Source organism: Antechinus flavipes, chromosome 6 (genome assembly GCF_016432865.1).
Source record: "Antechinus flavipes isolate AdamAnt ecotype Samford, QLD, Australia chromosome 6, AdamAnt_v2, whole genome shotgun sequence".
Taxonomy (NCBI): Eukaryota; Metazoa; Chordata; class Mammalia; order Dasyuromorphia; family Dasyuridae; genus Antechinus; species Antechinus flavipes.
The window spans coordinates 177,509,866-177,525,125 of record NC_067403.1 but is presented as its reverse complement, the minus strand read 5'-3'; the positions used below and the strand labels follow the sequence as shown (position 1 = coordinate 177,525,125).

At 34.3% G+C, this 15,260-nt stretch overlaps 1 protein-coding gene across 1 annotated transcript in view; it reads left to right on the top strand.

Annotated features, from left to right (window-relative positions):
* BLTP1 (bridge-like lipid transfer protein family member 1) overlaps window positions 1-15,260 on the top strand; it is a 236,236-nt gene that overhangs the window by 121,160 nt on the left and 99,816 nt on the right. The window contains exons 45-50 of the mRNA XM_051966253.1: window positions 790-965; window positions 3,647-3,822; window positions 8,243-8,949; window positions 10,612-10,854; window positions 12,430-12,523; window positions 13,846-13,896. Of these exons, the coding sequence (XP_051822213.1) occupies window positions 790-965; window positions 3,647-3,822; window positions 8,243-8,949; window positions 10,612-10,854; window positions 12,430-12,523; window positions 13,846-13,896 (1,447 nt within the window). The remainder of the gene's footprint in view (window positions 1-789; window positions 966-3,646; window positions 3,823-8,242; window positions 8,950-10,611; window positions 10,855-12,429; window positions 12,524-13,845; window positions 13,897-15,260) is intronic.

Here is a 15,260-nt window from a genome sequence, read left to right as displayed (position 1 = left end):
TTAAGGTTTGTTGGCATAAGAGGGCAGCTACTTGGCACAGTAAATAGAGGCCTGAAATCAGGAAGATCTGATTTAAAATCTGGCCTCAAACACTTAATACTTACTAGCTATGTGGTTATTTAACCCCAATTGCTTCACAAAAAAAAAAAAAAAAGCAAAAAGAGTTCGTGGGCTTTATAGCACATAATAGAAATTGATGTTAATGATTTGAAACATAGCTATCCCTGCATTAAATAAGAGGATTTATATGAAACTGGACCTTTGCATAATTAAATATGTAAAAATATCTAAATGAAATCATTTAAGACAAGATAGTAGTGTGTGTGTTTGAAAATTTAGTTTCAAAACAGAAAAGAAAGATAAAATTGCAAGATAAAATTACAGTACATACAGAGTAGAATCTTTTTTTATATATTATTGAGATTTCTTTTAAGCATTGTTTTGAGAACCAGCATTTATTTATTCAAGAACTATATAATGAGTGAATATTTTGGATTTCTTTCTTCCTTTTTTGTTGGGCAATTGGGGTTAAGTTACATGATACTTAACCTATGACCATGTTATATTCTCCTTATATAATATAAACTTCAAACTTTTTTACCCAGTATCTAGTATACAGTAGATATATAATAAACACTTAATGATTAGATGATTATCAGACATATCTATGTACATGTATATATGTATGTATTATATATGTATAAATATATCTGTATATCTACATAGATATAGATATGTCTATCTGTATATTCACACATACACATAAACATACATTGTTGTTATTTTTAGGTGTTGCCCCCAACCTTCCTACAATTCCCTCAGCTTCAGATTTCAATACCGTTTTGTCAAGTGACCAAAATACCTTAGATGGAACTCATTCTCAGCATAGTACAAGTCAGGATGATGTAGCAGGAGTAGAAGAAGCTAACCAGGGATTTCCTGCTGTCCAGCTAGCAGATGCACAGGTGAGTGGTACTGATTGTGATTGTGCATTGATAAAGGCTTTTCCTCAGTTATACTCATAGTTTGCCAACTACTAGGCAGCTACCATCTTCAAGCATCTAATACCTTGGAATATGAGGACAAGTTTTTCTTGTAAAGCGAAATTAAATTAAAGTTTCTAAAATGGCTTTTAAAATGTTTCAATACTATGTCATTTATGTATTAAAAACCAGCTATATCATAATATTGTTGGGTTGGTTGCCCATTTATAACTGTACCAATATATTGCAAGCTGAATGCATAAATATGATTTACAGATATTTAAAATCATAAAGTAGAAATCTCTCTATACATACTCTCACTTGATGACCTCATCATTTGCCTTGGCAGTAATTTCTTCAAATGAATCAAATGAATGTTTTTCAAATTCAAAATAATTTCTTCAAATGAGTCTCATATCTCTATTTCTCTTTTTAATGTTCCATTTTCATATTTTCAGCTGCTTATTATATCTTTTGAGCTAGATGTCCCATAAACATGTCAAACACAACTTGTTTAAGCAGAATTCATCATCTTTTCCCAAAACTTACTCCTTTTCTAAAATTCTCAATTTTTGTCGAGGGCAACACTATCCTTCCAGTCAGTAGCTTCTCAGCCTTGTTATTTTCCTTGACTCCTCACTTTTCCTTACCCAACATATCCAGCCAGTTGCCATATATTGTATTTTCTACTTCTAAAACATTTTTTGCAATCATCAGCTCCTTTTCTTTGTTCACATGGCCATCATATAGATGGGGCAAGTGTTCATTACTTTTCTTCTGGATGACCATCAGTAGCTTTCTGATTGCTTTGCTTTCCTTAAGTCTCTACCCCCTTTCTAACATAGAGCACTTTCCCTGAAGCTCAGGTCTGACCATCTGACTTTCCATTCAGTAAATTAAGTTATCCCTTTCATCTCTAGGATTATATACAAAATCAACTGTTTACTTTTTTTGGGGGGCTGACACAATTGGGGTTTAGTGGTTTGCCCAGGGTCATACAGTTAGAAAGTATTAAGTGTCTGAGACCAGATTCGAAAATAGGTTCTCCTGACTTCAGGGCCAGTGCTCTATCCACTGTGCCACCTAGCTGCCCCAACTGTTTACTTTTTAAAACACTGTCCAAGCTGCCCTTCCAATGCCAATATGCAAGAATTCCCCTTCTTAACCAGCACCTCTGCCACCCTACCCATGCAGACCACCAAGCTGACTTACAGCACAGCCCCTTTAGCCACCTTTGTGGGCATAAACCCTCCTCCCCCCACAAATCTGCTCCCTCTTACTTCCCTAGAGCAGGACTGAACAAAAGATGGCCAGAATTTTGCAGATACTGGCGAGGGGGCCCACCAGGTAATCTAGCATTACTTCTAGCAAGTTTGCCTGAATGAGGCTACTGCTGGTGTTGGGGTTTGAAGCTAACAGGACTTCATCCCTAGTGTGCTGCCGCAGAGGCAGAGAGAAGAGTCAGCTGCTTTAGCTTATTACAAGAAAATGTGTACATTCAGAATATTCTTTGGGAGCCATAGCAGGAGTCAGGACCATTTCAACTCCTGGGCACCCACTAAAAGGCCTTAAGCCAAAGTGATCCAGGGGCTGTCAGGATCACTACAGGGGAGCCTACTTCTGACTGGAGAGTATGCATAGAGAGACAGGGAGAGACCAAGGCCAGTATCCACCTTAGATGGAACCTAAGGATCCTATGTCTGAGGAACTGGCATTAAAAAACCATGGACTGAGGTAGAGGGTGGAGCTAAGGACCAGCTGCTCTAACCAGAGCCTCAGAAGCCACTCTGCTCACACAAGAAGACTGAAAGGAATGGAGGCCCTGGCCTTGGCCTAAAGGCCCAGTTTGGGAACAGAGTCTGGATGTATGAATAAAAGAAAACAGCAGACACAATGGATAACTACTGTGCATTAAGAGAGAACCCAAGGCCCTGAATTCAGATCCCCACTCTGATGCTTATTACTATTTATATGATTTCCTTGAATCTTAGTTTCCTCCTCTCTAAAATAAGGGCGACTGAGCTTGATTGCCTCTGAGATCCATTCTTCTATCTTTAAATCTATGTCCCCACAAAACAAGAAGGAAACTCAGGAACTTAGCAAACCACAGAAAATCCAAGGAAAACCTAAAAGCCAAAAATATGTCTTGGACACAAGGACTATAGGGATCACCGGAAAAATTGAGGCAGAAATTAAAATAAGACTCCTAAAGGAAAGGACTGTGTAAGCAAGATAAGTAGTAGAAGGTAGAACAGAAGGCAGAAAACCTCGTCCAAGTAGTGGGGTTCCTGAAAACTAAGACTGGGGCAGACAACTCAGTAATTTTGTGAGACAACAAGAGATACAGAACAAAATCAAGAGACTGAATTATAGAGGAGAAAATACAGTATATGCTTTCAGAAACAATTGTACTGGAAACTAGGGTGAAGAAAGCTTTTTAGTATTTATGTTTCATAGATAGGAAGCAGACCTTTAGAGATTGTGAAAATTCAGAAAAACTTTAGGAAATAGAATTGAAGCCTCTGTACCACATAGGATTTCTTATTTTGTAAGAATTGTATCTAATTTTCTGACAAATATGCTGACTAGAATCCCCCAAAGTTAAAATTTATATTAGTCAGGGGTTAGGTACAAAGCTAATGAAAATATTTTGTATATTATAGGTTGTTTTCAAACCACTTCTGAGCCATACAGGGATTCAATCACAGGATGCAATGCCACTATGCTACCGAATGTACTTTGGAGAACATCTTTCATTTTCTGGGACGTTAGATTGCCTCAGAGCAGATATTGTGGATTCAGATACAGCTAAGGAAAGAAGAAGCAAACGAGCAAGACGGTGTGTTTAACATTTTAAAAAAAATATTTTTCTTCAAGCTAATAAGGGGGAAAATACTTTCCTATTTTTATCTTATTTCCTTAGGAACTGTTACTTATCTTGATAGAAAAATCAGCTTTCTTCAGTTCAGCAATTCTAACTGAGGTCCACATTTCATCACATAATGATGAATTAATTCATTTTATGATTATAAGGTTTTAAAAAAAAGCATATTTTTCTGACACAGTAATGTTTGAGACTTACGCTAAAAGCCAGCTTTGGTGGCCACCATAGTTGTGTAGTTTTTGTTACTATATAAGAGAATTTACATTCACATCATAAGAGCTGGATTCCCCCTTGACCCACCCAGATATTTTACTGAAGGTACCTCTCTTAATGCCCTAGCCCTCTGTACTCTTCTGTCATGGCTTAAAGTAGAATGATTATTTGTCTCAATTATACTCAAGTTAAAATACTCTTAAGTCCAGGAAAAATTTTGATATGCAGAATCCAAGTTAACTTTTTGATCAGAATTTGCCTTTTTATGTAGATTATGTAGATATGTAGGTTTTATGTAGATAAGCCTGTTTATGCCTTCTAGAATTGCCTGCTTAATATTTAGGGTTATAAATCATAGAATGTTAGAGCTACGAGAAGAGCATGCTGCAGATGAAGAAACTGAGTCCCAGGAAAGCCAAAAGACATGAACACTTCAGTCTAGTGGCATAAAAAGATATGAGTTATACCTGATTTATTCCAGACATAAAAATCTGACATCAGACTAATGAGGACCTTGAAAAAACTTGTGGAGGATTAGGGGAGAGAACAGGAGTAGTTGAACTTGTGATTTTATTGATGTCAGAAAATCTTAGCGGGGGAAACGCCTCTTCTAATACCTTCTTTCCATCACTATCTCCCCTTTTAAAAAGATCAAGAAAATATCTTTCGTAATATAATAGCCTTTGGTAATCTTACTGAGAAATCATTTTTTTCATTAATTATTAATTCAAACATTGTCATAAACTAAATCCTTTCTCTCCCTTTCAAAGGCCTAATCTGCTTTCTTTGAAGAATCTGGGAGAAATTTTATTGTCTTTTTTGATAGAATGAGGCAGTTACTCCAAGGGCCAAGATAGGTTCACCTAAGACCAGTCCTCTTTTCCTCCATACTTTGGCTGAATTAGGGTGATAACCAAGTAAAGGGAAAAGTCTCTGATTACTTAAATTATTGGAAGTTTCTCTTAAATAAATAAATCTTAAATAAATCTTTGAATAGATAGGAAGTGTATGAACAGTTTTAGAAATACGATTCTCTAGGCTTAATCAGAAATTAAGCTCATATTGTTCTGTTTGGTGGGGTAAACTACTGCTACATCTTGACTGCGGCACATTGTCTCATGGCTGCGAATACTCTGTGCTGCAAATTCAGAGTTACTGTGAGAGAGACATCCTCACATCCTGGCCTGTGGAGATTCTGGCCAGTTTGAAAATTTTCTTTTTCTAAGCCAAAAAATGCTTAGGTAGAATAATTAAAATTATTTAGTAAAATTGCTTTTGTCATACTTGTGCCTAAAATACATAGTAGAGAATTTTCTGCCGTACTACAACTTCTGGTCTTATCTACAGAGGTTATATGATTGATTCTACTAGATGAAGCAATTGATTAACTGAACTATTAATTAAACTCTGATCCTTTGTTCCATCTTGATGGTAAAATATTATCTCTTCTGGGAATTCTGTAAATTAACTACAGAATGATCAATTTTAGAGATTAGAATCATTTTATTAATAATTAGTTATAAATATTTGTGGAACAGCTAGGTGGCAGAGTGAATAGAGTGCTGGCTTAGAAAAACTCAAAGTTCAAATCTGGCTTCAGACATTTATTACTTCTGTGACCTTGAGCAAGTCACTTAACCCTGTTTGTTGTAGTTTACTCATCTGTAAAGTGAACTGGAAAAGGAAATGGCAAACTACAGTATCTTGCCAAGAAAATCCTACTAAAGAAACAGCTGAAATGTAAAGTATATTAATTATTAAATAATAATGATTAATATGTAAAGTGGTTTTAAGATGCAAAGTGGTTTCTAGCAGATTCATGCATTTCTGGTCTTGGGAGTTGATTAGAATACTCAGAAGTGCCATAGTTACATGGGCACAGAACTTGAACCCAGGTCTTTGTGGCTATGAGACCACTCACGGTAATATATCTCTAGTATATTACTGTAATAATATATCTCTAGTATTTGGTATATTATACTAGTAATATGCGTAGCAGTTGGAGTATTAGGTAGGGCATGGGGTCTAGTAGAAACAGCTATGATTTTTGTTGAACATTTATTTATTTTCAGTTCTCTTGAATCTTAAAAACTATGCCACAACTTGAACTTGAGACCATTGAAATGTAACATTTATTAAACATATAGATTGTGTGCATCTGTGGAGTACACCCATCTATGTACATGTGAAAATTTTACTTTCATTTGGTATAATGAATGTTGAAACATTTGTTAGTTCCTTTTTCATCTTTTAGGGAAAATATGTTGGTGCCTACTTTTGAAATATCCTAACTGTCTGAAATTGCTGGCATATAAGCTAAGAGATGATTTGCTCACTGTTATTTCATTTAAATCAGCAACTTGATAAAAAATACTTACTATTTTTTTTTCTGAGAAAAAGGCAATAAAGGGACTTGTAGTTTCAACTTATTTTGATACAAGATAACAAAACAAACAAAAAGATGATTCATATACTTGGGATAGGAAGACAGTGCAAAGGTGCATTAAAGAGTCTGTGTGATCCTAAGGGATTTAGGAGGTAGATGTCTAAAAGTTAGGAAAAGGAAAAAGAGAACTGAAGACACAGTGAGCCTTCTAATGAAAGCCTGCATGTGTTATCTTTGTGGTTCACCCTGGGCTGGTATGGTACGGGGCCTGCAATTAGAATATTCATTTGGTAACAGAGAACACAAATATAGAGATGGTGATAGAAAAAACTTTACCAAAAGTCACATCCACAATAAAAAGAGGCAAAGGACTCAAGGAGAGCTGGATTTACATATTGTTTCTGATTCCAAGCCTAGTGCTTTATTTGAAAGCAAAAAACCTGAAATCACCCATCTAGAATTCATGTTCTCTTTGTACCAGTCATTGGCTAGCCACTGACTTCAGGAAGGTTACCTAGTCTCCCATATTTTCATTTCCTTATTTTTTAATAATAATCTCACTTTTTGTGGGCATATATATCTGCACCTTTGATTATATTGGTAGAATGAATTCCATATATGGAAAATTCCCTTCACTGAAAGACACTGGGAGCTTCTCTGACCCTAAAAATCTTGGACAGTTTTCTAAAGTGAGAAATTGAGGGACTTGGCTGTGGTCACACAATTAATGTGTGTCAGAGTCAGGAATTGAACCTAAAGCTTCCAGTCTTTAAAGACAGTCCTCTATCTGCTATGTCAAACTGGTTTCCAACATAGAGAAAAGAATTTTACATAGCACTTACAAATAGCTTACAAAGCACTTTGCATTCACTAGTGCCACTTGTGCTTGTGGTTTGTCCTTTATTCTCGAAAAGGACAAAGACATCAGGAGATTGATGCCATGATATGCAAATGAATTGGATTTAAGTGAGGGAGAACTGTGGAAAGTCATCAGCCTCACTTTCTCATCTAGAGCCATCTGAGCCCAATGGCAATATAAGATCAAGATGACTAGAGATGGCTCTGGATGGAGTGGGAAACCTGGAAACCTATATTCAAATAAAACAAGACTAACTCTAAAATCTAGTTATATGATATGCTGATTTCTGGCTTTCTTTGATTTAAGGAATACTTTTGTTGTTCAGGTTTGCCCTACCTATCTTAGGGATATTATGAATTTAAAATCATATAATAGGTTTGAAAGTCCTTAGGAAAATGTTAAAGTATGATATAGTTGCTTGTATTGAATTATGCCAATTTTTCTTCCTCTGCATTCCAGAGGAGTAGAGAAAACAATTTTTTTACCCATTTCAAATAAGTTATTTTCTGAAGTAATAAATTCATTTTGAAATTTGCTATCATAGAAAGGATTCAAAACTAACAGTTGTGATAGAATAAAAAGACTGGTTTGAATTGTCCAATGGGTAGGAAATATATTTTCCTTTCATTCTAAAAGTTTAATAAGTGATGCCATTTCACCAAGTAAAAACAATGACAAACTCATACTCAGAACTAATGGCTTACTTATTCTGTAATTTGTTTTTCCTTTTATGTAAAGAATTTGGTTGTGAATTAATAAAAATTGATCCAGCTTGTATTGTTTTGTCTTCTCAAATGAATGGGAGAAGGACTGGAGAAAAGGAGAGAATTTGGAATGAATGCTATAATAAATAAGCAAATGAATTAATGGATAGATAAATTTACTTGGAATTTTTAATTCTTTCTCTTGATTTTTAGACAAGGACATGTCAATCTTCCTCCACTTGAGTTCAAACCAGCATTAATGTTGGAAACCTTCAGCATCAGTGCTGTTGTAATGGAGAAGTCAACATGTACACCTCAGAACTCAACCAATGCTTTCTCATTTCATGACCTCAACAAACGTTATTTCAACACCTTTCACTGTAATTTTACTATTTCCTGTCAGTCAATAAGCCAGCATGTAGACATGGCTTTGGTTCGCCTTATTCACCAGTTTAGTACAATGATAGATGACATAAAAGCCACCCAGACTGACATCAAACTTAATAGATATACAGCAGGGTCGGCTTCCCCGACACCTACTTTTAAAACCCACAAACATCGGGACTTTCGTTCTTCTGACTTCAGCCGAAGCTCCAGAGGGAGCCTTAATGGTGGTGGGAGAGTCAACAATGCAAAGAATAAAAGAGCCAATAACGAGAACAACAAAAAGGAATCTCGGAACAAGAATTCTTTAGGACGGTCTGAAAGAAGAACTTCTAAAGTATCAAGGAAGGGTTCAAAGGAAGTGGTTGATCACATGACTATCCATATGGATGACTCTGATTCCATCACAGTGTCTGAACAAAGTGAACCATCAGCAGAGTGCTGGCAAAATATGTACAAGCTGCTTAATTTTTATTCACTCATCTCTGACCCAACAGGGATATTGGAGAAATCTTCAGAAACTTTTGGTCCATCTGGTAAGAGATAATTTTTAAATTTGCAAGTTAAATGTTCAGCTTATATTTGTTATAAATAATCACAAAGACTTACCTTAATTTTACAAATGCATTAATTGAGATGCATAAAGATTAAGAATCATACCTAGGAAGGAGGCCATAATGAAATTTAACTACTAGGATCCCTAGCTATGGTGTTCCATCTCCTTCTGACCATCTCTCTCTTGCTTTGATGTTGAAAACAATTTGTAAATCCTGAAGACTCTACAACTCATGAGTCCATATTGTTCTCATCTCCTGTATTAAAATTCATATTGTTGGTAGGCTTAATCTCTACAAAATGTAGGATACGATAAATTCTTAACAATTACAGATTTTTCAGATGTAATTAGGCAAAAAAAAACTTTCTATTTATACACACATTTTATTTTATTTTATTAATAATTATATAATAATTTTTATTTTCACTTATTTATTTATTTATTTTTAAAATTTTTTACTAGCTTTTTATTTACAAGTTATATGGATGGGTAATTTTACAGCTTTGACAATTGCCAGACCTTTTGTTCCAATTTTTTCTCTCCTTCCCACCCCTTCCCCTAGATGGCAGGAAGACCAATACATGTTAAATATGTTAAAGTATAAATTAAATACAAAATAAGTATACATGTCCAAATAGTTATTTTGCTAACAAAAAGAATTGGACTCTGAAATATTGTACAATTAGCCTGTGAAGGAAATCAAAAATGCAAGCGGACAAAAATATAGGGATTGGGAATTCAAAGTAATGATTCTTAGTCATCTCCAGTTCTTTTCCTGGATGTAGCTGGTTCACTTCATTACTGCTCTCTTGGAACTGATTTGGTTCATCTCATTGCTGAGGATGGCCAGGTCCATCAGAATTGGTCATCATATAGTATTGTTGTTGAAGTATATAATGATCTCCTGGTCCTGCTCATTTCACTCAGCATCAGTTCGTGTAAGTCTCTGCAGGCCTTTCTGAAGTCATCATGCTGGTCATTTCTTATAGAACAATAATATTCCATAACATTCATATGCCACAATTTATTCAGCCATTCTCCAATTGAGGTGCATCCACTCAGTTTCCAGTTTCTGGCCACTACAAAGAGGGCTGCCACAAACATTCTTGCATATGCAGGTCCCTTTCCCTTCTTTAAGATCTCTTTGGGATATAAGCCCAGTAGTTACACTGCTGGATCAGAGGGTATGCACAGTTTGGTAGCTTTTTGAGCATAGTTCCAAATTGCTCTCCAGAATGGCTGATGTTTTCACAATTCCACCAACAATGTATTAGTGTCCCTGTTTTCCCACATCCCCTCCAACATTCCGCATTATCTTTCCCTGTCATTCTAGCCTGTTTTGACAGATATACACACATTTTATTACGTAAATCTGAATTCTTTGTTTTAGAATCTATACATGTTATAGTACCAATGGTACATTACGTATATATAATAGTGCTAGTGATGAATTTCACCTATTTGAATGAGATCTAAGTATTACAAATTGAAATTATATTCATCTTGCTAGCCAGAAAAACTCCTTTAAGGAAATATCTTGATGTAAACCAGAGAAGTTACAGAAAAGGATGTTTCAAACACCCTTGTATTGTTATTGTTTTCCATTGCTAAACTGTGATATGTCAATTTGCCCATATACTAGTTCGGAGCCCTACAGAGCCTCCTTGTAAAGTTGTGTTTGAGAATGAACAAGACAATAATAGCTTGACCAAAACACAAAGGAAGCGGAGCTTGGTCACTTCAGAACCACAGAATGTTACTCTGATAGTTTTCGGCATTGGCATGGTAAACCGTACACATCTTGAAGCAGATATTGGTGGACTCACAATGGAATCAGAATTGAAGAGAATTCATGGCAGTTTTACCCTTAAGGAAAAAATGAAAGGTATGAAATTTTTTCCATCTTTTAATGTAACTTTGCCCATAAAAATGATTTTTTGTTTCCAGAATTTCTACTTTGTAATTTCTTCTCCCAAAATGAAAATTACAGAGGATGTTGGTGTGCTGTTTATTTTTATTATGATCATGTGGTTTTATAGAAAGAAAATTAACATTCAAAAGCTACGTATTTGCTATTCCAATTTGATGTTCAAATTTTATATACAATATTAAATTACAAAATTGCTTTAGAAGTTTTTTAAAATGCTATTGTTTTTGGCGGGATTACTTTGTTTTGCAAATGAAGGGCTGGCGTCTTTTGGGGGCAGCTTCATGACTTGTTGAAAATGGTGAAATAACTTTTTAGATGGCATGCAAATATAATATGTTCTCCTGCTCAGAGCTACAATTTGTGTGTAAATTCTGACTGACACCTTGCAGCTCTGAGAGGAAATCATCTAACTCTAAGCCTTCTTTTTATTATCTGTAAAATGGGGATAATAACACTTAGACTTCCTCCTTCATCGGATTTCTATGGAGCTGTAACTTTGTTATTTTAAATGTCTTAGACACATATATGTACTGCTAAAAGTGGGATTATTAGCCTGTGTGACAATGCCTTATGAAATGTTTTCTCACCTGTACTCCATTATGCAAATCCTTTGATCCTATTCATGCTTCAGTCAGTACAAGCTATGATGCTCCAGGAGATAAGGCATTTCAAATCTTCAAATGGAGACCATTGTAACTATGGTATTGGTAGTATAGTTTCTTTAAAAATTAAACCAACATTTTCCTGAATTGGACAGCAGCTCACAAAATTTCAGGAATATGTTAAAGAAAAGATACTTCACAAAGTCTGTCTTCTAAAACTTGTATTGATTTTTATGAAGCACTTGATAAAGACAGGAAATGAAATAAAAAGAAGGTGCTGGAAACCTGAATCCTGAAGCCACAGTACCTGGGAATTTTGAACAGAGATGTCAAACTCTTAACAAGATTATAATATAATTGGAAAATGTGTAACAAAATTAATCAAAATGCCACACAACATAAGTAATGTGAATTTGTGATTTTTTTAAAGTCAGTATGCCCCAGGCAGCAGTTTTATTCTACTTGAGTTTGACAGTACTGATTTACGAGATCTAAAATCTTAGAGAAAGAGCACTCTACATGTTTAATATTATAATCCATGAAGCTTGTGAAAAGAATAAGAATAGCTCAAGTTGATCTAGTGCATTATACACAGTACATTTATGAAGTACATTATGCACAGCAGCTCAATGAGGGAGTTACTTCAAGAATTATATTCCCTCCTTTTACTCAGGAGAACACTCGTTAGAGAGGTTATATAGCTTGTCCAATGTCACAAACATAGTAGTTCATCAGACATCTGATGATGAGATCCACAGTTTTTCTATTGTACCATGATAAATATGTATAGTGTAAACTTTGAAAGAGTTTCAAAGCATCTTTATAATGTTAGTGGAGTCAATATATATAAAATGAACTTTGAAACACAGTTAACATTTTGTTTTATATATTATGCAAAATTAAATCATATTCCTTTTGTTTTTTTAAGATGTTTTACATCAAAAGATGACAGAGACTTGTGCTACTGCTCATATTGGTGGGGTTAATATTGTCCTGCTTGAGGGAATTACACCAAATATACAGTAAGTAACAGAGTTTTTTCTTTATTTTTATTATGATCATGTGGTTTTATAGAAAGAAAATTAACATTCAAAAGCTACGTATTTGCTATTCCAATTTGATGTTCAAATTTTATATACAATATTAAATTACAAAATTGCTTTAGAAGTTTTTTTAAATGCTATTGTTTTTGGCGAGATTACTTTGTTTTGCAAAATGTTCTTCTCTGACCAGAAATATTATTAGAGTTTGGTATTGTTCTGATGCATTATAAGCAATATCATTGCCATAAGAAGACTTCTAAGCCTTCATCTCATGACCTGCTAAATCACACTGGGCCAGGAGAACATAACAAAGGCACCATTCTCTTTGAGCAGAGTTTGACTAAGGTTTATTATATAGGATTGCTAATAATTTTTCAAATATATATATTTTTAATTTATCACAGAGGCCAAGATTAGCATGCTAAGGATTAAGAGCAATTACTTTAGGGGAGAGTAATGGTTACCAAAATCATAAATAATTAAGGATTTATGTGCAAATATATTCCTAAAAAGTTCACCTGGAGGGAGACAAGAAATAAAAACATGCATTATGCCCTAAGCCCATGAAGAAAAATAAATAAATATGCATTTATTATTTAGATTGCTTAAGTATCCTAAGTAAGGATCATCACTATCATAATTATTGTGTATAATAATAAACTTCAGAGGAAAAATAATGCTTCATAAAATAGGATAGAGATCAATTGTTACAGTTGAATCATATCCATTCCTTCTCCCAAATTTCAATATTTCAGATCATTATCTGTTTGTTGTAGATTCAGCTTATTACCACATAGTACAGAAAAATAGAAGCAAAAAGCTCATTTCATGTGCTTAGGTGGAGGTAGCAGCATGAGGAAGCCATTTACATGGCTTCTGTACCCCAACATACAACTTTGGCATACTCTTCCTAGCTCACACAACCATTAGTCTGATTAAGCAAAGATAATAAGTAAGGAGTTAGGCAATTAGGATTCCAGAGACCATACATTCATACTTCAGTTTGGATACAGCAAAAATGTATTGGAAACTATGAGTAAATATTCTTGAGTGTTCCCAAGGCCATCAGCATAAATCTTGTATGCTGGGGTTTGCTTCCTTTTGGACCTACTATTAATGGATTTCCTGGAAGGGAAGGCAATGACATAGACTCAGCAAATACTTAATATTAAACCTTATTGAAAAACTAGTTTAATGTTAGAGAGTTTTTCAGATTACTTGGCATGTTGTGACTAATATTTGCATGAATGTTCTTTATTTGCTTTCTTTTTCTCTTCTTTTTCTTCTATCTTCATCTGTAGACTGGAAGATTTCCCTACATCTCCTACAAGCACCGCCAAACAAGAATTTCTGTATGTCATATTCTGCTTACTTGGCTTTCACCTGACATGAGAGTGTGTGTTTTAGAGGCAGAATGTCTTATGCCTGTGGCTTTGTTACTGTTTGTTCACTTTAATAGGGCTTCTTTTGTATTGTAAGCTTTCATTACTATATCAAAGTGTCATATTAGAAGTAGATAATATCCATACCTTCCTTATCAATAAGTACTAATTTATCCCTAGGGAATGATCAGTACCTATAAGACTATGGTCATGTGGAATTCATGATTCCCTGACTTGTTAATGGTTAATATACGTCTCAGCTTAAAGGATGTTATCCCAAGCTTAGGACAGAAGATATAAAATTCTCCTTTATAGTGAACAGTTAATTCTTTATCAGAGTTACAAATAAAATTATTAAAGCACTAATACATAAAAAGTGATAATGTTATTGTTTTTTCTTTTAAAATTAATCAGATTAGAACCTCTAAATGTTGGTGCTAAGGGGACAGAATTTTGTCTACTCTGTCTTCAAATCCTTTTATGTTTGAGTTGTATTTTGAGGGATTGATTTTTATTTGAATCTGTTTAATAATGGGTTCTGCTGTAGTAGGGAGTAATTAAATATCTGTTATATATCTTGAAAGATTTTAACAGATCATTTTAGCATTAAGAATTAAACATATTTTATATGCATTTTATTTCTTGATTTTAAAAGGCTTGCTATTGCAGAATGATATTGAACTTTATATTGAAAGTCTTTTTGAGAATGTAGCCCTGGGATATATGTAATTGAAACTGAAAATACAGAGCAAACTTAAAGACTTAAAGAGGTCATATAATAGGTAGTTTCTGAAATACATTTTTCTTTGTACTAGACCAGGAGCAGAACAGCATTAGAGATCAAGAGGGAAGATGATAATAAGCTCAGGTTTTAAAATATGGATATTAATTGGCCCGATATTTCTTACTAGTAATTCCTAGGAGAAATGGGCAAGATGTCTTTTTTCCCTTCAAGACCATTCTGATCTTTTCCAAAAGATAAAGAAGTTGTTGAAGGCTATTAATTGACAACCTTGCTTGTTATCTATTTGACTTTTTATAATGGTATTGTCATTTCCTTCCTATTCATTGTAGAAATGATAGAAGCTAAAAAGATTCAGAATTAAAAAAATAAAACAAAACACATTTCTTCTTTTCTGTCATTCTCTCCCCCCACTACCCCCTCAGTGTTCTAATTCTTCGTTTAATGCTTTAATTGGAGGTCTTTAACATAGTTTCTTGTTTCATAACATAATTGGGGAATTTTTTCTTTTATTGTTCTTAAATTTTAATTTAATGCATGTGATTTCATTATGGGTTTGTCAACTAGTTACAGTCAAAGAATTACAAAATGA